Source organism: Dichomitus squalens, assembly GCF_000275845.1.
Source record: "Dichomitus squalens LYAD-421 SS1 unplaced genomic scaffold DICSQscaffold_16, whole genome shotgun sequence".
Classification (NCBI taxonomy): Eukaryota; Fungi; Basidiomycota; class Agaricomycetes; order Polyporales; family Polyporaceae; genus Dichomitus; species Dichomitus squalens.
The window spans coordinates 559836-581922 of NW_006766898.1; the positions used below are offsets into that span (position 1 = coordinate 559836).

The window sequence follows — 22087 nt, forward strand, 5'->3', positions numbered from 1 at the left end:
GGATGAATGAGGGGAGTGTGGTGCATGATATAGCCTGTGGCGGGGCGACCGATCGCGGCCTGTTGCGCGGCGCAAGCAGGCCTTATAGAGGCGGGCGAGGAGGCGGTCTGGAGGAAACCTATGAGGGGTTTCAGAATCTCGTTGTGTTCAGACAGCGCCGCACCAGGCGTTTGCTAGCTCGATTTGGCCTAAGCGATGGAATGGAGGCCTTGGACGACGCGAAACGCGACGTCAAAGCTGATGCGCACAGTCTTCAGGATGCAACGCGCACAATAGCAGTGTGTGGCTGAGGGCGCGGAAAAAGGGTGCTGGGACAATAAGACATTGGGATGGTGTTTGGGGCGTAGAAAGGATGGACGAACGTACCTGGTCGTCGTCAGGTCGTACAAGACGGCCGCAGAGGGCGCTGTGGGATCAGGCGGACTTGGGCGGCGCGTTATGCTTCGACGGACGGCAGACAGGGAGAAAACATGAGACGAGGTTGCGATCTGACATTGATAAAGCGATTTTCGGGCAGAGAGGATGATGGGAGAGACACGAGGCTGGGTGCATGTCTGGCCGAGCGGTGCGTGCCATAGAGAAGAGTTTGGGAGTGACCTGCAACGTGGGACGTCGAATAGCAGCCTGCAACACGAGGGAGGGAACGAGGCCGGGCGCGGGCAAAGTCCGCCTCCAACGCTCGCTTCTCTCCTTCCTCCCCTCGCACGCTCCCACCAGTTCATCGTCCTCCCTGGGCCCCTTATCGCCTTTCCCAGTCCCGCGCGCCGTCCCCGGCCTCATCAGAAGAACCGCGACTCGGCCATAATGCTCTACCCGGTCACCCCCGACGCTCAATTCGCTGTGCTTCACTACACGTTTTCTACCTAGTCTCGTCTATTGTCCGTCTACCACTGCATCTATCAGCCCGACGCCCGTCGCTTGTCCTCTTGCCGGTACTCGAAGAACTGGTACAGCACCTGTGTGCGTGTGCAACAGCGTCAGCCCATCGCCGCGTGGCCCGACAAAATAGCCTCGAATCTTACAAAGACATCCAGGAAGACGGTCAGGGCGCTCCCTTCAGTAGGTGTCGCATATCGAACGAAGCGTTGCACCTCTCATCAGACCGGCGTTTCTGACCCATTCTCGGAGATGCACGCACCGGCAATCCAGGGCCCATTCACCACAAGGTGTTTCATGCTCAGCGACGCCGCGAGAATGGACAGCACGTACGTCGTGTTCCCCGAAATGGAATAGACAAAAAGAAAAGGCGAGAGCCCTTCGCATCTGGTACTCAGGTTCTTGACTGTGCGTTCTGGCCTTCAGTCCCTGGCCCCCATCGCTAAGCTGAGCCACGCACCTATTTGCGGGACCCGCGCTCCGACTTCGTACAGGTGTGAGCTCGAGGAATTTCCAGATAGTACACGCACTCACGGAACAGGGCCGCACTAATCCACCCCAAGACCTGGCTTCGCCACTCCACCACCTCTTCCTGAGGGTCCAATGGAGGTGTGCTGTAACGGATGTATTTATCCACGGCCCACGCGCCTACGCCAACCCCGAAAACGAAGACCATCGCCGCGATATACCTCAAACCATCCTGCCACACGGGCCGCACTGGGGATGGTTCTTCAGAGCGACCGTCTCCCGGTAAGAGCGGACTTGATTCATCGTAGAGCGCAGACTGCCTCGAGTCTTCGGTAATGAGGAGCGGTGCATTTCGGCGTGTCCGCTTCCATCGGTAGTAGTAGATTTGAGCGAGAAGGGTTGCGTCACACACAGAGTACTGGGCGTTGTTTCAGCCGGTCCCCTGCAACGTACCAGAACGATAGATTGGCTCACATAAACGCCAAGTATGATGATCGTAGGCTGCAGTCCGGCCAAAATGGCACCAGACGTATTGCATAAATCGCCAATCAGCCAGGTGACAACGAAACCCACGCTCAGCCCTTCGCCTGACTGCAGCTGGTAATTTTCGATGATCTGTGGTGAGTAAACCACTATCCTGATACAGAATCGGCGAATCAGAGAACAAGATAAGGTGAGACGAAATCTGTGAGGCGTACCAGCAAGCGATGGAAATCCAACCCAGCTACATAAATCGAGAAGTTGAATACCGTCCTTGGGAGGGTCTCGGATGATATTTACATACGAAGTTACTGAGCTCCGGATTGCCTTCGAAAACCATCCCTTGCTTGAGACCAGATTACCAAAGCTAGAAGTGGAAAGCCCCTTTAACGGGTGTCCGGCAGCACTGGCAGAACTGCGTGGCGTACACGACGGCGTCGAGACAGGGCGAGCCGTGGAGAGACAGAGATATCTGGACTCTCAGGAATCCTTCCGCACTTCGAAGCCAATGCTCGGCAGTTGCCGAGCCCTGGCCGCATTGAGGCGCCGTACGCTGCCGCGTAGTGTCGTCAGTGCTGCTCCCCGCCCTCGAACTCCTTCTGCACGGCTGCCTCCTTGCAGCTCGACCTCCGACTATACCTATGAACTCTCAAGACGCTTGGAGGCGTTTCTCTCAGCAGTTGCAGCGTGCAGCTGCCTCTGGTGGCGGCGGGGGCCCGCGTCTACCCATCAAGGGCTTCTTCACCGGCTCTGGTTTACTTCTCGCCTTAGTGGGAGGCGGCCTTGCACTCAATGCCAGTCTATTCAACGGTGCGCATATCTACCGCCCAACCATACCATAGTAGCACTGTTGATTGATGGGTTACGCTCGTGTAGTGGATGGTGGTCACCGTGCAATAAAGTACACTAGGTGAGCAGTATCCGAGCTTGGTCTCCGTGTTCGATGTCGAGCGACTTCTGCTGCTCAGGCTGCACGGTGTAAAGGAGGACGTCTACCCTGAAGGAACGCATCTCATGGTCAGTGCTTACCCAGCACAATGGCGACGCGGCATTGACACGTTTGTACCCTCACAGATCCCGTGGCTCGAGACACCTATCGTCTATGACATCCGCGCGAAGCCTCGGAACATTGCTTCCCTCACAGGCACCAAAGGCGCGTCTGATAACAAGTTGTGGACTACCTTTCCGACTTACCCTTGCCTCGTGTATTTAGACTTACAAATGGTCAACATTACGTGCCGTGTGCTCTCCCGACCGAATATTTCGGCACTGCCAACAATCTACCGAGAGCTAGGCACTGATTATGACGAGCGCGTCTTGCCTTCCATCGTCAACGAGGTCCTCAAAAGCGTAGTCGCCCAGTTCAACGCCAGTCAAATCATCACACAGCGTGAACAGGTACGCTACACGTTATACATCTCCGGCTCCTCGTGGCCCTTACACGCTGCCGCGGCGCCACATAGGTGTCAAGATTGGTCCGAGAGAACCTTACCCGCCGCGCGTTACGCTTCAATATCGTTCTCGACGACGTCTCGATCACGCATGTTGCCTTCTCTCCCGAGTTCACCCACGCCGTCGAGGCGAAACAGGTCGGTCGCTTGTTCTTGACCTTTCTGCGGGGGCGTTACTCATTACGTCTATACAGGTCGCCCAACAAACTGCGCTCCGTGCTGCCTTCCTAGTCGATCAGGCAATTCAGGAGAAGCAGGTGCGTACGGATTGCCTCGCAGAGCAAGGATCACGTCAGACCTGACGCCCTTTCCCAGTCTATCATCGTCCGGGCCCAGGGTGAGGCGCGCAGTGCCGAGCTCATCGGCGAAGCCGTTCGCCAGAACAAGGGCTTCCTGCAGCTCCGTAAGCTCGAAGCTGCCCGCGATATTGCGACTCTCTTGGCCGCGTCTGACAACCGTGTGATGCTCGACTCGCAGGCTTTGCTCTTGAATGGTACGTGGACAACAGTGAATGTCGCCGAAACAATCTCTGATGTATACTCTAGTGGCGGATGACGCAAAGGATCTGCTCTCTCTGAAAAAGTAATCGCTTCTATGTCTGGTCTGTACTTAGGGTATCTCGATACTATTCGCGCCGCTCTGCCGAGTGCTGCCTCCCCTCCCTTATACAAGCTCCCTTCCCCGCGTGTCTTTTGGCACTGAGGTCGCATGTTGAACACCCACGAAACGCCGATTTAACTCAAGCCGACTGACTGCCGTTAGGTGTTTCTCGGCCTTACGGCATTGTCTCCGTTTTTGTTCGATGGTTCTAGCGCTGCTCACAGACTTGCGGTGTCCGCGCGGGCACGTGACTGGGCATGATGAGACGCGACGCGTTTGGGCTGCCCATCGTCTTCCTTCCATTCTTCTTTCACCAGCGCATGCACCTGCTAGAAAAACGATGCCTCGACTTACAAAATCCAAGCGCCTGAGCGTTCCACACACAAGTGCGCTTGAAGAAGAGCTCGAAGAAGAGACCACAGCGCTAGAAGCGAGTCAGACGGACGACACGCTGCCGCGGAAGAGGGTCCGATGGGAGGGAAGTGTAGACACTCCCGAGGAAGAGGAAGATCAGGAGGTGGAGGAAGAGTCCTCGTCGAGCGGTACCGCCGAGAAGGCAAGTAACTGCGCGACACATTCATGTCGCATAGGACTTATGGGAGGAACCAGGTCTGCCTAGCAGCCACGTGCCAATCGTAGGTCTTACTCACTTGACATGGAGAGGATGTATGACGCTCATGGATCAATCAGTGGCCGAGTTGCGTGCGCATACTATGATCCAGTGAAGTGTACGGTTCTTGTTTTCGACGACTCCCCCGAGGACCATCACCTCGACCTGACAAAGGCTTGTAAGTGCTCTCAAGTCCTTCTCGAATATCACTCCGTAACGAATGTCGCGTTTGCGTAGTGTTGGAGAAAGCAGGCCCTGATGTGGTCCTTACCAGCTCTAAGGCAGATGACAACTTCATCGAAGTACTTCGTAATCATGGTACACATCTCGATTTCACATATAAACAAGCGCATATACTCACCTTTTCGCCTAGTTGATGGCTCCAGAGGCACTTTCCAAGTCCGACCACATAAGGATTTCATTCCTCTGAAAGGCCGCGACCGGCTTCTCTCTCTCCGTCTTCTCTCACAGCTGCCCGTCTACCAAAACGATCAGGACACAACATCGGAGCTTGGCTCCATATCCGAGCCTAGAAATGCCTACGATTTTATGCGACGTCGAAGAGAAACTGGGGGCGACCCAATGCTGCAGAAATGGAACGCTTCGGTCCGGCTCGCGAACTTCGCCTCAGTGGAAAACTCGCCTCTATGTGTGAGCGTTTCGCCTTGTCAATGCGAGGTACGCATGATTTACGACGTGTAGCTCGGCTCAATTGGTGCACTGCTCGACTACCTTGCTCGAGCTCGCGCCGTTTCAGATCTTGAGGACGAAGGCATCAACGGACTGGAGATCCGCAGCATCGAGCCACTCCTTCTCACAGACACCATGCAAATCAACATGGACGCTCTTTTCTCCTTGCAGATCTTCGAGGACGAGAACCACGCATCTATACACTCCGACAAGACGAAGGAGGGACTCTCCTTGTTCGGCATCCTCAATAACACGAAGACAACATTAGGTCGAGCGCTGATGCGCGAATGGTTCCTTCGGCCGTCCATGTCTCTCGAGGTGATCAATGCTCGTCACGACGCGGTGGAATGCTTCCTCCGCCCCGAGAACATAACGACAAGGAATGCCATGCAAGGACATTTGAACGGCACGAAGAACGTTCCAAGGATCCTGGGGGCCATCAGAACGGGAAAAGCCAAGGTGTCCGACTGGCAGGCACTGGTGAAGGTAAGCACCATCTCCGCACTCGCAACACTGAGCCTTCCCTCACGAGATGGATAGTTTGCGTTCCACGCGTTGCTTTTGCGTGACGCCCTATCAGAGCTGAAGCATGCCGGTAGCGTCATGATAGTCCGGAAGGCAGGTCCCCGTATTGACAAGACGGACTTATGCTAATCACCTCGAGCAGCTTATCAAAGCGTTGGATGTGTCTAATTTTCGACAGCTAGGGAGCGCCGTCAACGAAATAGTACTCAGAACCATCGTGCATGCGGCGAACACTTATGCATAATTGTGCAGATTGACTGGGAGGAGAGCACGAATACGGGTCGTGTCTGCGTTCGCCCGCGGATTGACGAAGAACTTGACAACTTGAAGCATATTTACAATGGCATTGACTCGGTCCTGGTACGTGCTGCAGAACGAGATGGTTGTTTATATTGTGATTAGTCGTTTTCCCTAGTCGAAAGTGGCAGTCCAAGTCTCTGCTACCATCCTTCCTGACTATACGCCTTCCTTGAACGTGGTGTACTTTCCACAGCTTGGTGCGGAAGCTTTTGTATTCGTGCGCCGTTGTTCGCTTGCTAACCACTGTCGCAGGCTTCCTGATCTGTGTTCCTATGAAAGAGGAATGGAAGACCGATGCTGGGATTACTGTACTCGACGGTTGGAACTTCCAGGTAATCATTATGCCACGACTCAGATTGGTATGCACGGGCTCAACCACATTGATCAGTTCTCTTCGGAGTTCGTCTTCATAGCAATTGGTGGGGGAAGCGAACTTCTGACTACGATCTCATAGGTCTCATGTCTACTTCAAATCTCAAGAAATGCATGGTGCATGGGATTTGCCTTCATGATGCGACACTCGCGCTGATGCACCGAAACAGACATGGACGTCCACATAGGCGATCTTCATCCGGCCATAGTGGGTGAGTCTTCTGCAATCTCTGCGCGATACCTACTCGATTGACACGTACGCGAGATCGTGAAATCGAGATTGTGCAAGCTCTACAAGAGAAGATACTTGTCTACGACGAAATCATAGGCCATGCATGCGACGTCTGTGCCGAATTAGACTGTCTCGTATCCTTCGCGTTGGCCGCGCGCTCCTATGACTACCGAAGACCGTATATGTCCACGGAGAACATCATCGATATCAAACAAGGCAGGCAAGTTTGAACGTCTCTGCATCCTGTCGATACCTCTAATGTTTCTTCAATGTAGACATCCCATGCAAGAATTTGCCGTCCCTACGTTCGTACCGAACGACACATATCTGGTCGGTGGCGCCGGTATCGGAGTCACCTTCCCAGACGATGAGACGGAGACAGAGTCACAAGAAGAGCCACACAATGTCAAGAACAGCGTGATGGTGTGTACGGGTGCCAATGCCTGCGGAAAGGTGCGCGTTACTTTACCTCGCAGGACGTCCGCACTAAGCAGGAGGCATACAGAGTGTGTACCTGAAACAAGTACGTGATCCTCTCAACAATGTCAGTATGCGGTGAAATCCGAAGTCTTGGTGTAGGTCGCCCTGATCCAGTACATGGCTCAAGTATGTGCTCAGATACGCTGCCCTTGTACATGCCAATCGATTCCTACCTAACCACAGATTGGATGGCAAGTACTGCTCGCCAGGATGAAGTCATAGGCTTAGCCTTCACCGTAGTTTTGTTCCTGCCGAGTCCGCTATCCTCGGAGTCGTCGACAAAAGTGAGTACCATCATTATGACCAGGCAGACATGAGCTCTATTCTCACCTGGTCTATCTGGGGAGTCTTTACTCGGGTGCAAACTCGAGAATCGGTGTCCAGGGTAAAGGGTCGAGAGCGCTTCATCAAAACTGGGCAGCTACTGAAGCGTAGTATCCCATGACGCAGGTGCAATCAGCCTTCATGATCGATCTAAATCAAGTGTCCCTTGCTTTGCGCAACTCGACAGCACGCTCCTTGTTGATCCTGGACGAATTCGGGAAAGGTACCCTTCCAACAGGCTGGTATTCACATGTTTCCCACCTTTCACGGAGCTGACAATCTATGCGATCCTTGCGGGCATATCTCTTCTACTGCGCGACCCCTTGACGTCGATCTAGATGGCGCCGGTCTCTTCTGCGGAATGCTGAAACACCTACTGGAACGTGGCTCGTCGTGCCCGAAGACCATTGCGACCACGCACTTCCACGACATCTTCCACAACAACCTTTTCAGCCCCTGTCGAGTCCCTGTCACATTTGTTCACATGCAAGTGATGTTTTCACTCAATCAGGGCCCCGGTGCTTTGGAGTCTAGAGAGCCCAGTGCATTTATTGAATACGAAGACGATGGGAGTCAAACTCGAATGGGGCCGGACGACAAAATCGTGTATCTATACAAGTACGCTCACTGCGTCCATTCGATCTGCCATTCATCCACCAATATTCGTACAGGGTTGTCAACGGGTACTCCCTTCATTCACATGCGATAACCTGCGCAGAGCTATCCGGAGTGCCGAAGCGAGTGACTTCCAGGGCACAATATGTCAAGTAAGCAGTTGACCGGCCTCCACCGACTGGTGTCGTACCTGAATTTTCTCGTGCAGTGAGCTTCTAGCTCGACACGAGGTGTGTCAGCTCTTGGACGAAGATATGAGAGACGAAGAACGTCGGGAGCTCGCGGACGCCGAAGAGATCTGCCGCAAATTCCTAGCTTGGGATCCTACGCTACCGAGGGGAGGCGAACGGCCAACCCCTATCAGAGATGAGCTAGCTGTGATGCTTGATCGGGATACATAAGTATCATGACTTGTTGCAGGAAATGGTGATACCAAGTGTACTCTACTACTTAAGTCTGACAAGTGATACAGATGCCCCGAGCTCCGTCATGCCTAAATAGAAGCCAGGGCGGCGATCTCGTCCTCTTCTAGCATCTCTCCCTCGCTCTCTGTTACCGAATCGTCCTCTGATGGATCGCTCTCGCTTGAGTAGGTGCTATCAGAATCTGACGACGAGTTCTCTGAGACAGCTTCCTCTAAGGAGTCCTCAGGAGGGTACAGGATGTCCAGGTCGCTCCTATATACTCCCCACGCGGTGTGCGTGATGCTGAGGCCGGGTATAGCATGGATGGATGGAAGCTCCTCCTCAGGGACTCCGGGTGGAAAAAGCTCTGGTAGCTGCCGAACTGCATTCAGGGAGCGGTCTAGGAGACGAACGTTCCACCGCAGGTCGCTCGCACTCCTTCTCTGTCTGCATCTCTCCAGAAAGTCCTGGCGTATGTGGCCGGCCGGGGAGTTGAACCAAATGTCAACGTATGTCAGCGTTGGATGGCTGGGGAGCAAGTCCAGGACGGAGGTATCATATTCTTGGAAGACGAGGTGCTGAAGTATAGGGCAGAGATGGATGTAGTCGACGTAAGGTCGCCAAGGTGTCTTGTGCCAGCGGGTGGCCATGTCTAAATGATCGCGGAACTCCAGGTACGTGATCGACCTTCCGAATTGCTGGAGGAGCCTGCCCTGATTGTCGATCGCCATTGGCATGATGAGCCGCTTGAGGCGGGGCAGTCTCCAGTTGGCGAATCGTTGAGAGTGATCGCTGCCTCGAGGGACGACGTACTGGCATGATATATCGAGCTCTTCTAGAGCGGCTAGCTCTACGCTCTTCAAAGACTCGTCATGATCGATGTTGATGGTGAGCGTGGTAAGGAGCGGTGCGGTAGAGACACAAGCGATTGGCCATGTAAAGTGAGGGGTACCTCCCTGAGGCCATTGTTCGAACCGCACGAGCGTCCGAGACAAGGCTCGAATGGCAGCAGTGAGTGCCGTCGGAAATGCATACAAGGCTACTCGCCGCAAGTCATCCTCCATTGCGAAGAGGCTGTCGGTGAAGGCAAGAGCACGCAACTCGGTGCACTGCGTAAGGATATAGATAAGATCGCCTACGACAAGGTCCCGTATTTCCTTTGTCGCTGGACAGTCGACGACGATCTTTCTCACTAGACGGCATATATTCGGGTGTGTTCGTAAAGTGCTTGCGAACGAGCGGACCTGAGTCGGGTGGCGGAAAGACACTTCCTCGTATAGAAAGGGCAGCGTGGCGGAGTGCCAACGACGGCTGACTCTCGCCAATGTCATTTTGGCGGCGATAGCCTGTATCCACGGAGTACAAGATCCACGAGTGGCTATGGGGTCTAGAAGGGCGTTTGGCGGAATTGTATACCGAAAGATGGTATGAAGAAGCTCCACGGGCAGATCGTCAGTCGTCCCGACTTGATGCCGAATCCATCTAGAAGCTGTCTCCTTGCAGTTTACCTGTGTACAGTCAGCATCGTGTTACGAGCAGATGATTGAGCAGATACTCACGCATATCCTCGAGAGCATACGCTCCATTCGCAGCGCTTCCAAACGCTGTGCTTCGAGCTGTTGTTCCTTCCAATTCCGTAGACCTATGAGCTCTTTCAGGAGATCGGACAGTGGTTGGCCTTCCTCGAGCAATGCAAAGACGTGTTGGTCATTAATTTCTGCTTCGGGCATGTTGGATTTTATGGGGATGGTGGATTCCGAGGACTGCCAGACGTCTTCCTGATCTGCCGAGCGTGAGTGTGCTTGGTCAGTTGTTGAGCTGCGCCGGGCTTCACACACGATTGGTGTGTAGGCAAATTTAGACCGTCGTGGTTGCGGAGTCAAAGGCAAATGAGAGAATGACACTTCGTGCACAGCCTCATGCGAAACATCCGTCTTATCGGGGAGGATGATATGCCGTACACGGCGCCGCCAAAAAAGGAAAATCAATCAAGTAACTTCGTTTAACGTTCAGTAACTCGCGGCATAGCCCGCCATTTGTTGATATAATAAGTCGTTAGCTCAAAGTGATAATCGTTGGCAATGCGAACGAGATGAAGCGACTTCAAGTAAATTAGGTCGGTGCGCTACGTCCAATTGAGTAGAGAAAGTCACGCGGTGGCAGGGAACCGGGAAAATCGATACAATGTTCGAATTCCTACCACCTTGACGGTTGTGATTGATCTCTCACATCTCAACCAGATACCATCCCCATATCTACACTAATTACACTAATTGCAGATTCCCATTCCACCAAAACCTCATGGATTAAACCCCAACTCGGCAAGACGGTATCTAGGCGTTCTGATGGAGAACTCCAGGTAGCACTGGAGGCATTCACACATCCCATGTGCACTCAGTCAAATTTTCAAATCATAGTATGTCACAACTGACCTGGAGATATTTGTGCCAAAGCGCCGACAGCTCATGGTCGTCGGCAACGACTCTCTCAATTCTCTCAGCGGAGTCGAGAACTTCTTCCGTCAGATGTCGTAGGACTTCTAGAGGAGATACACGTTCTGCATCCGCTCGCAGATGGACGTAATTGCTCTTCTCTCCGGCAATTTCCTCTTTATAAAATGAGAGACTGCTATGTCGGTCAGTTATGTCGCGAAATACGATATGCATTCTACGATGCCCACATGTCACTAATTCGTAACATCTTGCGAGTCAGTGGTGATTGCACGGTTCAGGGTATCGATGGACTCACTTTGTTCCCAAGGTCCAGTGCTCGATGTCACTGGATAATACATTGGGGGTTGGCCACTGAAGATTACGGGCATGTCAAGATTAATCTCGAGACTTACGGTAGGATTTGCAGATAGGTATCCGCTTTCTCCCGCCAACTCCTTGCAAACATGAAGTGCGTATATTGAGGTCCGCCACCGGCCCTTGTCCGGAGATAATATGGGTAGCGTGTAGCCCATGGCGCGATACGCAAACCGCTCGTGGCAAACTCGATGTGTGTGGCCGAGAGGGCGTCCACCGTACCCGTGATGATCGCGTCGGCACCAACGTCAGTCCAATACATGTGTGCCTCCTTCAAAAGACTAGCGAGCCGGTCGAAGATCGGATGCACCTGCGGCTCTCCCTTAACCAAGCGACAGGCGAACTGTGACACGGCATCGGAATCCTGGCCTCCTACGTCTTCGCCGTACAGCATGCAGGCCGTATAGAGCGCAATGTAATCACGATGCTCGGCGGGGACATGGCAGTATGCCGTTTCCGTGTACGAGCAGCTAGTCTCCACTATATTCGCGACCATATGTGCATCGATGTCGAGGGCCCAGCTGTCGATCTCAGCTGCAAGTTTCGCACGCAATTCAAAGTCGCGGGGTGTTTGAGGTGGCTTGTAGTTGGAGCAGTATAACAACTTCCGTACGGTCTCTTGGACATCGGCAATCCGGATATTTGAAGTACCCTGAAAGTAAGGTCAGACGTTGCACTGCCGGGAGAAGTAAGCATGGTAGGGTTTACGGAGACGTAGTCCACATCATTGCACGATACACCGGAAGGGCTTGTTGTGTCATCCGAACAGATACTAGTCATGATTTAGTCAGCAGTAGCAAAGGCTGAGCATAAAGACCCTTCGACAAACCTAGAGCTTAGCCTATGAGCGTATTTCGCCGAAGCGAAATGTTGGGTGGTCGATAATCGAGATGCGAGTGGAGCGAGCATATTAGCGGGCAGGTGCGATGTACTCAGGAGAGGCTGAAATGTCATTGTTTATGCCGACCCACCTTTATACTTGCTCGGCCTCAGTGGTCCTCGAAGTCTTCCGATGATATCGCATTCCCAGGCACTGTTGGATGCCTTTCATGAAAAAAGGTAAGGGGTTTTCCGGGAGCGATTCATGGAACCTGTGCATTGCAATGCGGAGTTGTAGCCAGCCAGGCGCCATCCGATCAACGGAGTGTATGGGCCAAGGCTGTCGAACACTGGTTTTGAAACAGCTGACATTGCCATGAGAACCAGGATGCTCTTGCATCCGTTTTCCCTGCTAGCACGTCCTTGAACCCTTTGAGTAACCCACTTTAATATGCAGAAGTCAATTGTGCGTTAGAAGACAGCGATGGTCTCGAATACAATGAGTTGCCTGAGGTCTTTTATTGTCATTTATTTCGACCATCAGATATAGCGTGACGTACACTGAGGAGCGCCGACCGGTCTCACGCAGGAGGTGAACATCAGAGAGAATGAATTTGAAACTGGGTCAGATCCGCTTGCATGATGAACAAGACGGAGTCTTAGGTTGGTTCCTAAATCGACCGGTGCCGTGACGGACTATCGGGGCACAGCTGGAAGGCCGGACGATGTCCGCAGAGTGGTACGAAAAAGGAACAACTGTATGAGTAGCGCTCCAGTATGAGCATCTCGGTTACGGGTTGTCGTTTCGACCCTGAACTTCGTTGCCGAGAGCTGCTTCTCCGTCTTCTTTGTGGAACCCGGAGCCGCAAGTCGCTCGAACCATTCCGACGTGCGGGAAGAATGGAACGCTCTGGAGGCAGAATGGCAAGACATGCGGTACACCTCAAGCATGTGGTCATCGGGCGAATGCATGTTGGAGAACACATCCCTACTTGGGAGCAGGCAGGCCACAAAGTAGGCAAGCCTATCCACATCGGCCTTCAGGTTCATGTCAGACGAGGGAAACGGGTGGGGCACAGCTGACTCTCCCTGGCTTCCTGTGGAAGGTCTTCTACCCGCTGTGGCCCAGATGCCCGCCACCACACATGACAAGGCGATGTTCATGACTGGTCGTACCGTGCCCATCTCGAGTCCTATCACTCATGCTGATGTTCATAGACGGTGTAAGTTAGGTACCTGTCATTCTGGAAGTCAGCCTCTGAACACCGGAGGGGAGGGGAGAACTCAGACGTATTCGCTTCATCTCGTCTTTCGTTCTTCATGGAACTGACTATGACGAGGATCTCCGCGCGAACTAGTACTCAACGGCGGGTTAGGCAGCCCTTCGGTCTATGATCAACTGCATGACAGATGCATGTGATATAATCAACTGCTGTACAGAGTCGTCCGATATACTCTTTCCTCGTTCGCTCATTTGCTCGAATACTTCCCAAGCCACCGGAAGACTTCGTAGTGCCACTTCAGACTATCAAACACCTTCAGCATCGGCCCTATGGCGTACACAACAATCACAGATGCTTACCTGTTTTGGTGGTTCAGCACCCAGTGGTTCTCGTCAGGGAAGATGACCAATCGGCTAGGGACGCCGCGCCTGTTGCACGCCCGTGAGCCCCCAGTGCTGAGCTTCTATGAATGGATGACGTACTGTTGGAGGGCATGGAAGGCGCCAATCCCGTCCGTCTCGGGGAGGCGGTAGTCCTTGCTCCCGTGAATGACGAGCATTGGCGTCTCCCACTTGTCCACGAAGTTGATCGGGTCGAATTTCTTGATCACCTCCTGTGCACGAGGCTCCCAAGGGCGCCCTCCCCACTCGTAGTTGAAGAAGAAGAGCTCGTCAGTGGAGTAGCCGTGGTACTGAGCGCCGAACGCCTGAATGGAACTAAAATAAGTATGTCGCAACAGAAGGGGGCTTTGATGCCTTACCCCGTCATGGCAGACCAGCGCCTTGAAGTTGAAGCCGAACTCGGGATGGCCTTGGATCCAGCTGGAGCGATGTGAACACCCGTGTCCTCAAAGGCAGTACCCAACGGACGTACTTGATAGCGTAGCCGCCGTAGCTGGCACCGGCAGCGACTGCACGGTCGGGGTCAACTTCAGGATAGTTGTCAAGGACGTACTTCCAGCCCTTCTGGAGGTCTGTTGACAGGACATAAGCGGACATGCGAAATCTCACAGGAATGCTAGGCACCCACCAACGAACGGCTTTCCTCCCCAGTCCTCCGCAATGGCATCGGTGAATGCTAGAGACACATATATGAGAACGACAGAAACCATGGAGAACAGGGACCGAGTACCTTGGCCAAACCCAGTAGAACCAGTCGGATTGATCGCAACGACGACATATCCCTGCTGGGCGAAGACTCGACGCGCACAATGAGAACTCGCGGTACTCTCCCTCGCACGAATAACAGCGACTCACCGTTCAAGTTCCATCTGTTCGACCACGCATCCTCCCAAGCACCCTCCGGACCACCGTGGATCGCCAGCAGGACCGGCCACTTCTTCTTCTCGCCCTCCTTGAACCCAGGCGGCTTCAGCAGCCACCCGTGCACCTCCTTCCCCTCCGCGCCCTCGAACCAGAAGTCGCTGCCCTCGTCCAATGACTTGCTCTTTAGCGCGCTCGCCGCGAAGCGCGTCAGCTGCTCGACCGCAGGCTTCCCGCTCTCGTTGAGCCCGCGCAGTACGAAGACGTCGTTCGGGCTCGTGAGCGACGAGCGCGTGAACACGAGCCGGCCGTCAGAGCGCGGCTGGATCGCGGACGCAGAACCAGTCGACGTGATCTCGTGCAGGACACGGAACTCCGCAGAGAGCGCGGGGTCGCTCGAGGAGTGAGACGGCGTCTCGGGGACAGGCAAGGAGAAGATCTTGCCGCGCGCATGGTCGTTGGCAGTGAAGAACACGGTCTTGTCGTCGTGCGCAAACTGCCATGCACGCTGTCAGCGCAAGTGAAGGCGACAATGATAGCAGCTACGCACCGCAATGCTACCGACGGAACGGTCCCAGTGCTCGGTCAAGGTGTACTGCACGTCCTTCTTGAGGTCGTAGATCACGAGCTTCGCACTGTAGGACGTCAGCGGGGCATACCACGGTGGACTTCACTGGGAACGTACCGATCGCTCTCGTGGCCATCGCGGTCCAGCTGCGTCCAAGCGGCCTTGTCTCCAGCCGTGTTGAACACAGGGCTGTGAGTCGCCCCATGTTCCCCCGAGGTGAGCTCGCGTGGCGTTGCCAGGCCGTGTATGTGGACGATGTATATCTGAGATGCAATTCATCAAGTTGCTCGAACGAATACTATGCAGGAATTACGTTTTGTTTGGTGTGCCAGGCCTTCGGAAGCTGAGGATCCTTGGTGGTATATATGACATGAGTGTCGGACACGTCAAAGTCATCGGTGCCTCCGAACGGCTCCACAGGAGCATGCTAGCGGAAATTGAGCCTACACACACTGGGGCGAGGCGGACGAGATTTACGTGGTTGGTGTCCTTCAGCAGGTTCACAAAGTCGCTGCCCAGAGCCCACTTCCCGTCCGCGCCCTTGCTGAGCTGAACGCTGAACAGGGACGGTCTCTTCGGGCCGACCCAGGTGTCCCAATGCCGCTCGAATGTCTCGTCGTAGACGAACGCAGTATCGCCCCGGTTCTCCCAAGCCTCGTCGTTCTCCTTCACCTTCTTCAACTCACCGTCCTTGTGCACGTAGTCCGAGAACACGAGAATGCCCGCCTTGGCCGAGAAGCGGAAGTTGGTCGCGGAGTCGGTGGGAAACTTGCCGATGTGCTGAGGAGAGTCGGGGAGGCTGAGACCGGCAGGCGTCTCGACCTTGACAGAGATCGCGTAGAGGTTGATGACCTTGTCCTTGTCGGAGCCCTCGGCGACGGCGTGAGCAAGAGTACGGTTGTCCAGCCAGAACGCCTCGCCGCCGCTCGCTAGAGGGAATACGATGGGAGTGATGGAAGTCTCGACGGCGGCGATATGGATCGCCTTGCTATTCCTGATGGGGCTTATAGCTCGACGCCCCAAGAAGCTGCAGAGCACTCACTTCTTATCTTTCAAGGTGTACTGAGACACCGGCACAAACACAAGATCTCCGGCCTCATTGGCAGTTCCCGTTCCGGGCCTAGGGAGCTGGACGAGATCGATGGGCGAGAAAACGTCCGGGCTATCCTTGAAGACGGCTTCGGGCGTTGTCATGCTGGTGGTGGAGTTGAGGTGCGACTGTAGTGGGACTTGTGCTGCGAGCCCCAGAACGGATACGGGGAAACCTGGAGTAACCCACATCGTGGGGACTTGACCTCGAAGGCGTTATGAAGCGTCAGAACCAAGATAACGTGGGGGTTATCGATGCGGTCGTCGATCGTGGGGGACAGCGCGAAAGGGGGTATTTCGGTGTGAGACCAGCGTGATCTCACGTCTGCGTCGACATCATCCCCGCCGCATACGCCATATGGCGACCCTCATGCCTCCCACAACCGTCTCATTTGGCGCAATCACAGTGGTTGCTGTCGGAGCATCTGATGAGCGCGATGGGTGTTCGCTACTTACGATCTGGTGAGTATCAAGTACGTACGAAGTAGTCCAGTACTTATGAAAAACGTCGAGGGCAGTCTGTTGAGCTTTGTCTCAGTACGACTCACGGTATACGTCATCCTCACTCTATGGGGTGCAGCAAATCTTTGAGTCATGCCATTGCCCTGAGTCATTCCGGTGTCCATTGGGAAAATGCGTGGATGGAAGGAAACCAGTCGTGGTCTCTGAGGGTAAATATGGGTCCTTCGATGTTCCGCGTGTAGTGGGCAAAGTCGTCATGCCGGGAATGTTCTCGCCCATATAAAAACATGCTACCTTTTCCTTCCGATAATTCTTCTGAGACCGGGTGTGAAAATTACGAGCGAGGAATAACAACAGTTGACCAGTACTCAGATATCGCTATATCAAATGTCAGCATTGAGGTGTCAAACAGACCTCAATCCGAGTGATCTGCTTCCTACGCTGTTGTCTGACAAGCACAGTTGCTGCGAAGCAGTTGAGATGAGTGCTTGATCGAACCACGCTGCCCCGATGCTTATATTTTCCACCCCAGTTCAGCGCAAGGCTTAGTGGCCGGATTAGGCCCGGGCAGTATGACCTTGTCCTGGTTGGAGACTAATGATTCCATGAGTGAATCCGTCCTCCTACGCACAGTCGTAGTGCTATTATCATGAGCAGACCACTCGCGCTACTGAGACCATTATGAAACTCGTGGCCTCCGGACGCACTGTATGATCTGCATGACCTCTCGTGATTGAAAAAAAGGTAAAACGGGACCAGGAGGTAGCAATGTTCCACTCTGGGCGACACGTTTCAAGGACAAAAGGCGACTTCGTCTGTGCATCAAGCCGGCGCGCCATTGCTGCGTGCTATCGTGGTGTCACTCCTTGTGTATGAGCATAGGGGGTGACGGAATGTGTGGATGCTGTTACGTGAAGCGCAAGAAGTCGTTGTAACTCGGTCTGTACAGGTACATGTATGCCCCATAGATACATGGGCGTCGACCACGAACATCAGCGGTCCTTGAGGTACTCGAGGACCTTCAGCACTTTGAGATCATCTCCGCTCGCGGCAGTCCGCCGTGCCAAGGCCTCTGTGAAATCCGTATCAGCCAGATGTAGAAGACATGGATCCAAGACGGAAGCCAATGATCCGCGAAGGGCGCGTACCACTATCTGAGCCTGTCCGGGATATGGCGAAGTAATGCGGTCCCCATCCATGCAGAGTCAGAGGAACGCCTTCCGCAGCATTCACCTCCGTATGCCAACCTAAGCTCTGCGCAAGCTCTTGGTCAATATAGAGCGTGCGGTTATCGAGTACCACTCTGAATTCCTTCGCTGGGCTAGACGTGGCGATACTGCCGGCTAGCCGCGTCGCGGATTGAACACGGAATTGTCCTGGGCAAGACCTTAAGGCACGAGATAGCGTAGCACGGCAGAGTAACATGGCAGAACTTGATTTGGAGATGTGTCCAGTAGCGTTACCTAGAGGTCAGTACCAGTTGGCCGAGATGACAGCTCGAAACCAAAGTAAGGCGCTACAGCTGGTTGCGAAATTTATGCCCGACCAACTCCGACGCAGTTTCGACCAGGGAAAAATCGAAAAAATCGAAAAAATCAAACAATTCATGCACTCGCGATTCTGCTCCCCTGTGTTCTATAAACTTTGCATAACCCCTATAGCAGCGAGTACGAGACCTCACGAAACTTGAGTGGAGAGCGTAGGACTCCTGGTTCCCGACTTGTGCCCTTCGAGGGAAATCAATAGAAGCTCCCTATGGGCGATGAGGCCCAGTGAGAACCCCGTCTGTTTCCTACTATTCTGGTCTTTTTCAGCCGATTGCTGTCTGGCGTAAAGACAGAAACATGTAACAATCGCTAGAAATCGGTATCAATCGATGGAAAACGGTGGCAAAAGGCACAAAAAGCTATTTGCCGTCGATCGACTTTTCACGTCTATTTGCATCTTTTCCCCCCGATATTGGTATGTTCCGGTCTATTCAACGTCTGACAACCATATTGGGACAAATTACGACAGTACTGAGAAGTTCATATGCTTTATCCGGTTCTAGATCGAGCATGGACGAGGATATTTATAGGTGGCTACTCTACGGTACAATTCTCGGATTACATATCAGTACGCTACTCCCCGCACCCGTGCGGCGTGCCAAGCCCACGTTCAGTGACCTATCACAAAGTACTGCTGCGTTGCCTCATGTGCTCTTTGCTTCCTGTGCAGTAACCTCGTATGCGACTTACCTGTATGCTGTGCGACAGCGACTAGCCCACTCACTTGTATGTGACGTGTACAGACAGCGATGCCCCACCTGTTAGCCTCACGATGAGTGAGTGTACCTAAGGACAGGAAGGGATGGTGAGAGAAGGGAAGAAAGGGTGCCCAGACAGGAGAACGGCCATTGCCCACCTTATAAAGAGTGTCGCGAACACGGATGGCGTCATGGACGAAGGAGCCGGGGACGAGATCGAAGACCAGGTAAGAATGGATATGGTCGGATATCCGTTGGTCGGCACACAGGCAGACATATATATAATGGACATGGATGCAACAGTATATACGTCGAACACCCATTTAGTACTATCGATCGACGTCAAACGGCCCATTGTATATATAAAACTAGCCAATCGATGTATGAAATGAGCGCGTTAAACGCCGAGCTGTCATCCGAAATCGCTCAGAAAAGACGGCATTAGATAGCAATAGCCAGCAATCGTTGGCAATAGACGGGGTTTTCACTGGGGATGAGGTTTCTCACTCAGGCATCTGCGCACCGCCTTGCAACGTCACTTATGAAAGTATATGGCTCATTTATAGTAAGTTTTGTGGGTTTATAGGAAGATGTTACACATTCTCGGCCAGAGCAGTAGGCAGTCTGCCTCCTGGCTCTTGCCAGCGCATCAAGCGCCGGAAGAGGTTCAGGCATCGGCGTATCTTCGTGACTCTTGTGCGCTTCAATGTCGTCTCCCCACTCTCATATCTGTAATAGAGTGTCTATATAGGCTCATGATACCTTTTCAGAACCAACTTCGTCAGCAGACACCTCATCAACTCTTATGCAACGCCGGTAGAGGCAGCGTTCAAGTAGCACCTAGTTCCGATTTTCTGGAGGCACCCTTTCCACACAACTGTCTTCAATAGACTGTATGGTCTATCGAAACTGTCTTTGGAATTCATTCCAGTCCAGATTTTGTCTCTTCTGCTCTTGAGAGCCTGTCCGTTCGCTCCGGCCTACCTGCCCAAAGTAGCGCCCATGAGGTCCTTGTAAGGTGCCTTCTGCGAACATCGTGGATCACCTTCGTTCATCATGTTTCAGGCTCTTATAGAGCTAGAAGGGTCGAATACCTTGTAAACTAGGTGCTCGATAGTGCAGGGCGATTTATGGAATTTGTTTCATTTTACGATGCAGAAAGTGCACGAGCGTCAGTCGGAGACGGCTGGCATAAATTCCGCAACCAGCTGTAAGAGTCAATAAACCCTGACCGTCACTACCATACGCTCTACAGTACTCCTGTTATGGCTTCCCAAGCTGCTCGCCTTGCCCGTATCTTCACTCCAGAATATGCCCGTCGAGTCAACGCACAGATAGTACATCCTGCTCAGGCGACGGTTGTGAAGCCCAACGAGCTTGAGTCAGCTCTGGCTCGGCCAGTCAACGTAGCTAGATACGAACCTGATCGCCCAGCGGAATACCTCGCCGCGACTCTTTCGTACGGAGTCATCAAAGGTACATTAGCTGATCACTCAGTAAAGCGTAGGACGCGCCCGCTGATTTGACCCTCTAGGCCATCCATTCTTTGACGGGAACAAGCGAACCGGTATGTGTCCTCACGATGAGGGGCAACAAACGTCCTCGTTAACATTTGATAATGGCTAGCCTTCTTCCTTGCAAACGAGTACTTGCGCGCACAGGGCCTTCCTGGCCTACTTGACAGCTGCGAGGACGACCAGAGCCTGTTCGATGTTGCTGACCAACACGTCAATGCCGCAGCTGGGCAACTAGACGTAGAAGGGCTCGTCAGCAGATCACAGCACGCAAAGAACTGAGATGATCAGAACAGAATGTACTATTATTCAGACCATGTGTTTTGAGAGGGCAGTTGAACTAGTGAAGAGGCTGCAACAGGTACACTATACTCCGAGAGGAGAGGAATATCCAACAATAGCCCAAGTACACGTACACTACGCGACGCATACAGCGCAAACACTAATTGTCCGATCAGGGAGATTGTCCGAGGTGCGATATGTGTCCGCAATGATCACCACGATGTAGTCCGTAACTATGTATGCGGTCCGTCAGCAAGCAGTCCGAGCGTGTCCACGCGAAATCGATTAGGCAGAGCCAGTGGCATTATATACGATAGGCACGGAGGCGAGACTGAACTTCCTCCCAACGGGACCCTGCAAGGAAGCGCATCAGTACATGTCCGGCTCGACGGTCGCGCGCTTCCCGACGCAGCGCAGCGACGGTGGCGTAGGAAGCGTTTACAATAAAGGAAGAGAGTACTCACATCAGCAGCGCACCCGTCCCACTCCTCAATAACCGCGAGTTGCCACGTCTGGTCGCTCGCGCTCTGGCCCGCGCCGAACCCGCCTTGTGGCTGCGAGAAGTTGGGCATTACCAACTGTGGCGGCGCGGGGTTCTGCGGGTAGGGGACTGCGGGATAGTTTGGCGCGTCGAAGCGCCCGAAGAAATACCCGCCCATGAAGACGTCCGAGGGCTGGACGGACGTCGGCACGTCCGTGACGAGGAAGACATTGTACGCATACGAGGACGTGCAGTAGTCGCCGCGAATTTCGTACGAGAAGTTGAAGGATGCGCCGGGAGCGATATGCGTGCCCGGCTGGGGGAGCATGATGTCCCCGGGCGCGGCGAGCCCGCGCGACGCGAGGGTGAGGGCCGTGAGAGCAGTGGCGAGGGCGGAGGTAGAGAGCTTCATGATATGCGTTGTGGAGGAGGTGGAGCGGATCGGTGTTCAGAATTCTCTGGTAGGCGTTAGTAGCAGTGAGCCTTTTGAAGGGAAGGGCAAGGGGAGATGACGGATGAAACGGCAAGAAGCGGAGCCACCAACAGAGCGCAGGGATTTATACGTGCCACTTTACCTGTAGTCGATACCGGATGCAAACGTCCGCGATTCATTCCTTCCGTCACGCGCGCGCGAAGATCAGACATGTGTGGTGCCGTCGTTTTGGCTGGAGTGCGGCATCAACAGCCTAGGATCACCGAAGGCCGCACCAGAACTCACTTTGGCCGAGCTCCACGGTCGACTCCGGTGGACTGTGGTACGTTAACTTGGAAGCTGAAGGCAGTGCGACCGGAGCCCGGCGGACAGGCCCGGACGCGCGGTCCGAATATACCCTTTCAGCCTGGGTCAAGGCCCATGTTGCCAGATTCCGCAGGACAGAACGAGCGTTCTATCGAACCTTGCCGGAATG

At 53.7% G+C, this 22087-nt stretch overlaps 9 protein-coding genes across 9 annotated transcripts; 3 read left to right on the top strand and 6 right to left on the bottom strand.

Annotated features, from left to right (window-relative positions):
- Positions 1–3: 3 nt before the first annotated feature.
- Positions 4–2276, bottom strand: DICSQDRAFT_87180 (PQ-loop-domain-containing protein). Its single transcript, XM_007366235.1, has 9 exons — positions 2129–2276; positions 2043–2068; positions 1819–1981; positions 1411–1762; positions 1337–1360; positions 1139–1282; positions 1023–1054; positions 367–956; positions 4–308 (listed from the first exon to the last, which is right to left on the bottom strand). Exons 1-8 carry the CDS (start codon positions 2162–2164, stop codon positions 900–902), a joined length of 834 nt encoding a protein of 277 aa, XP_007366297.1. The 5' UTR covers positions 2165–2276; the 3' UTR covers positions 4–308; positions 367–899.
- Positions 2277–2401: 125 nt separating this feature from the next.
- DICSQDRAFT_155485 (proteolysis and peptidolysis-like protein) lies at positions 2402–3996 on the top strand. Its single transcript, XM_007366236.1, has 9 exons — positions 2402–2634; positions 2701–2734; positions 2793–2841; positions 2899–2977; positions 3038–3222; positions 3288–3413; positions 3470–3532; positions 3591–3768; positions 3821–3996. Exons 1-9 carry the CDS (start codon positions 2466–2468, stop codon positions 3859–3861), a joined length of 924 nt encoding a protein of 307 aa, XP_007366298.1. The 5' UTR covers positions 2402–2465; the 3' UTR covers positions 3862–3996.
- Position 3997: 1 nt separating this feature from the next.
- On the top strand, positions 3998–8424 carry DICSQDRAFT_155487 (uncharacterized protein; the record flags this gene model as incomplete). Its single annotated transcript, XM_007366237.1, has 25 exons — positions 3998–4431; positions 4485–4510; positions 4566–4663; positions 4723–4803; positions 4859–5136; positions 5188–5661; positions 5716–5793; positions 5843–5902; positions 5953–6060; positions 6116–6197; positions 6253–6332; positions 6389–6399; positions 6455–6489; positions 6543–6584; positions 6638–6824; positions 6880–7057; positions 7110–7127; positions 7184–7210; positions 7268–7275; positions 7325–7368; positions 7432–7469; positions 7535–7646; positions 7747–8026; positions 8080–8175; positions 8232–8424. Exons 1-25 carry the CDS (start codon positions 4078–4080, stop codon positions 8422–8424), a joined length of 2988 nt encoding a protein of 995 aa, XP_007366299.1. The 5' UTR covers positions 3998–4077.
- Positions 8425–8516: 92 nt separating this feature from the next.
- DICSQDRAFT_181036 (uncharacterized protein) lies at positions 8517–9885 on the bottom strand (the record flags this gene model as incomplete). The annotated part of the gene is made up of 1 exon (XM_007366238.1): positions 8517–9885. The coding sequence occupies exon 1, from the start codon at positions 9756–9758 to the stop codon at positions 8517–8519; it is 1242 nt and encodes a 413-aa protein (XP_007366300.1). The 5' UTR covers positions 9759–9885.
- An 841-nt stretch (positions 9886–10726) lies between these two features.
- On the bottom strand, positions 10727–11730 carry DICSQDRAFT_61722 (terpenoid synthase; the record flags this gene model as incomplete). Its single annotated transcript, XM_007366239.1, has 3 exons — positions 10727–10792; positions 10860–11055; positions 11273–11730. 3 exons carry the CDS (start codon positions 11728–11730, stop codon positions 10727–10729), a joined length of 720 nt encoding a protein of 239 aa, XP_007366301.1.
- A 1728-nt stretch (positions 11731–13458) lies between these two features.
- On the bottom strand, positions 13459–16467 carry DICSQDRAFT_87186 (uncharacterized protein). Its single transcript, XM_007366240.1, has 13 exons — positions 16149–16467; positions 15584–16100; positions 15420–15533; positions 15224–15369; positions 15089–15173; positions 14533–15034; positions 14408–14473; positions 14306–14353; positions 14150–14249; positions 14037–14097; positions 13759–13982; positions 13636–13704; positions 13459–13578 (listed from the first exon to the last, which is right to left on the bottom strand). The coding sequence occupies exons 1-13, from the start codon at positions 16385–16387 to the stop codon at positions 13524–13526; spliced, it is 2226 nt and encodes a 741-aa protein (XP_007366302.1). The 5' UTR covers positions 16388–16467; the 3' UTR covers positions 13459–13523.
- A 1084-nt stretch (positions 16468–17551) lies between these two features.
- On the bottom strand, positions 17552–18134 carry DICSQDRAFT_137025 (uncharacterized protein). The gene is made up of 2 exons (XM_007366241.1): positions 17806–18134; positions 17552–17729 (listed from the first exon to the last, which is right to left on the bottom strand). Exons 1-2 carry the CDS (start codon positions 18080–18082, stop codon positions 17650–17652), a joined length of 357 nt encoding a protein of 118 aa, XP_007366303.1. The 5' UTR covers positions 18083–18134; the 3' UTR covers positions 17552–17649.
- Positions 18135–20167: 2033 nt separating this feature from the next.
- DICSQDRAFT_61512 (uncharacterized protein) lies at positions 20168–20698 on the top strand (the record flags this gene model as incomplete). The annotated part of the gene is made up of 3 exons (XM_007366242.1): positions 20168–20378; positions 20437–20469; positions 20529–20698. 3 exons carry the CDS (start codon positions 20168–20170, stop codon positions 20696–20698), a joined length of 414 nt encoding a protein of 137 aa, XP_007366304.1.
- On the bottom strand, positions 20689–21692 carry DICSQDRAFT_137026 (uncharacterized protein). The gene is made up of 2 exons (XM_007366243.1): positions 21163–21692; positions 20689–21052 (listed from the first exon to the last, which is right to left on the bottom strand). The coding sequence occupies exons 1-2, from the start codon at positions 21589–21591 to the stop codon at positions 20984–20986; spliced, it is 498 nt and encodes a 165-aa protein (XP_007366305.1). The 5' UTR covers positions 21592–21692; the 3' UTR covers positions 20689–20983.
- Between the last annotated feature and the right edge of the window lie 395 nt (positions 21693–22087).

Coding starts and splice junctions, on each gene's coding strand:
- DICSQDRAFT_87180 (XM_007366235.1), bottom strand. CDS start 2,164: ATGGTTTTCGAAGGCAATCCGGAGCTCAGTAACTTC. Junction 2,069..2,128: donor ATCCGGAGCTCAGTAACTTC/GTATGTAAATAT, acceptor CGATTTATGTAG/CTGGGTTGGATTTCCATCGC. Junction 1,055..1,138: donor GAATGGGCCCTGGATTGCCG/GTGCGTGCATCT, acceptor CACCTACTGAAG/GGAGCGCCCTGACCGTCTTC.
- DICSQDRAFT_155485 (XM_007366236.1), top strand. CDS start 2,466: ATGAACTCTCAAGACGCTTGGAGGCGTTTCTCTCAGCAGTTGCAGCGT. Junction 2,978..3,037: donor TTCCCTCACAGGCACCAAAG/GCGCGTCTGATA, acceptor TCGTGTATTTAG/ACTTACAAATGGTCAACATT. Junction 3,533..3,590: donor AGGCAATTCAGGAGAAGCAG/GTGCGTACGGAT, acceptor GCCCTTTCCCAG/TCTATCATCGTCCGGGCCCA.
- DICSQDRAFT_87186 (XM_007366240.1), bottom strand. CDS start 16,387: ATGTGGGTTACTCCAGGTTTCCCCGTATCCGTTCTGGGGCTCGCAGCA. Junction 14,098..14,149: donor TACGGCGGCTACGCTATCAA/GTACGTCCGTTG, acceptor ACATCGCTCCAG/CTGGATCCAAGGCCATCCCG. Junction 13,579..13,635: donor GTGCTGAACCACCAAAACAG/GTAAGCATCTGT, acceptor GGTGTTTGATAG/TCTGAAGTGGCACTACGAAG.
- DICSQDRAFT_137025 (XM_007366241.1), bottom strand. CDS start 18,082: ATGTTACTCTGCCGTGCTACGCTATCTCGTGCCTTAAGGTCTTGCCCA. Junction 17,730..17,805: donor CCGGACAGGCTCAGATAGTG/GTACGCGCCCTT, acceptor CGGATTTCACAG/AGGCCTTGGCACGGCGGACT.
- DICSQDRAFT_137026 (XM_007366243.1), bottom strand. CDS start 21,591: ATGAAGCTCTCTACCTCCGCCCTCGCCACTGCTCTCACGGCCCTCACC. Junction 21,053..21,162: donor GGGACGGGTGCGCTGCTGAT/GTGAGTACTCTC, acceptor GCTTCCTTGCAG/GGTCCCGTTGGGAGGAAGTT.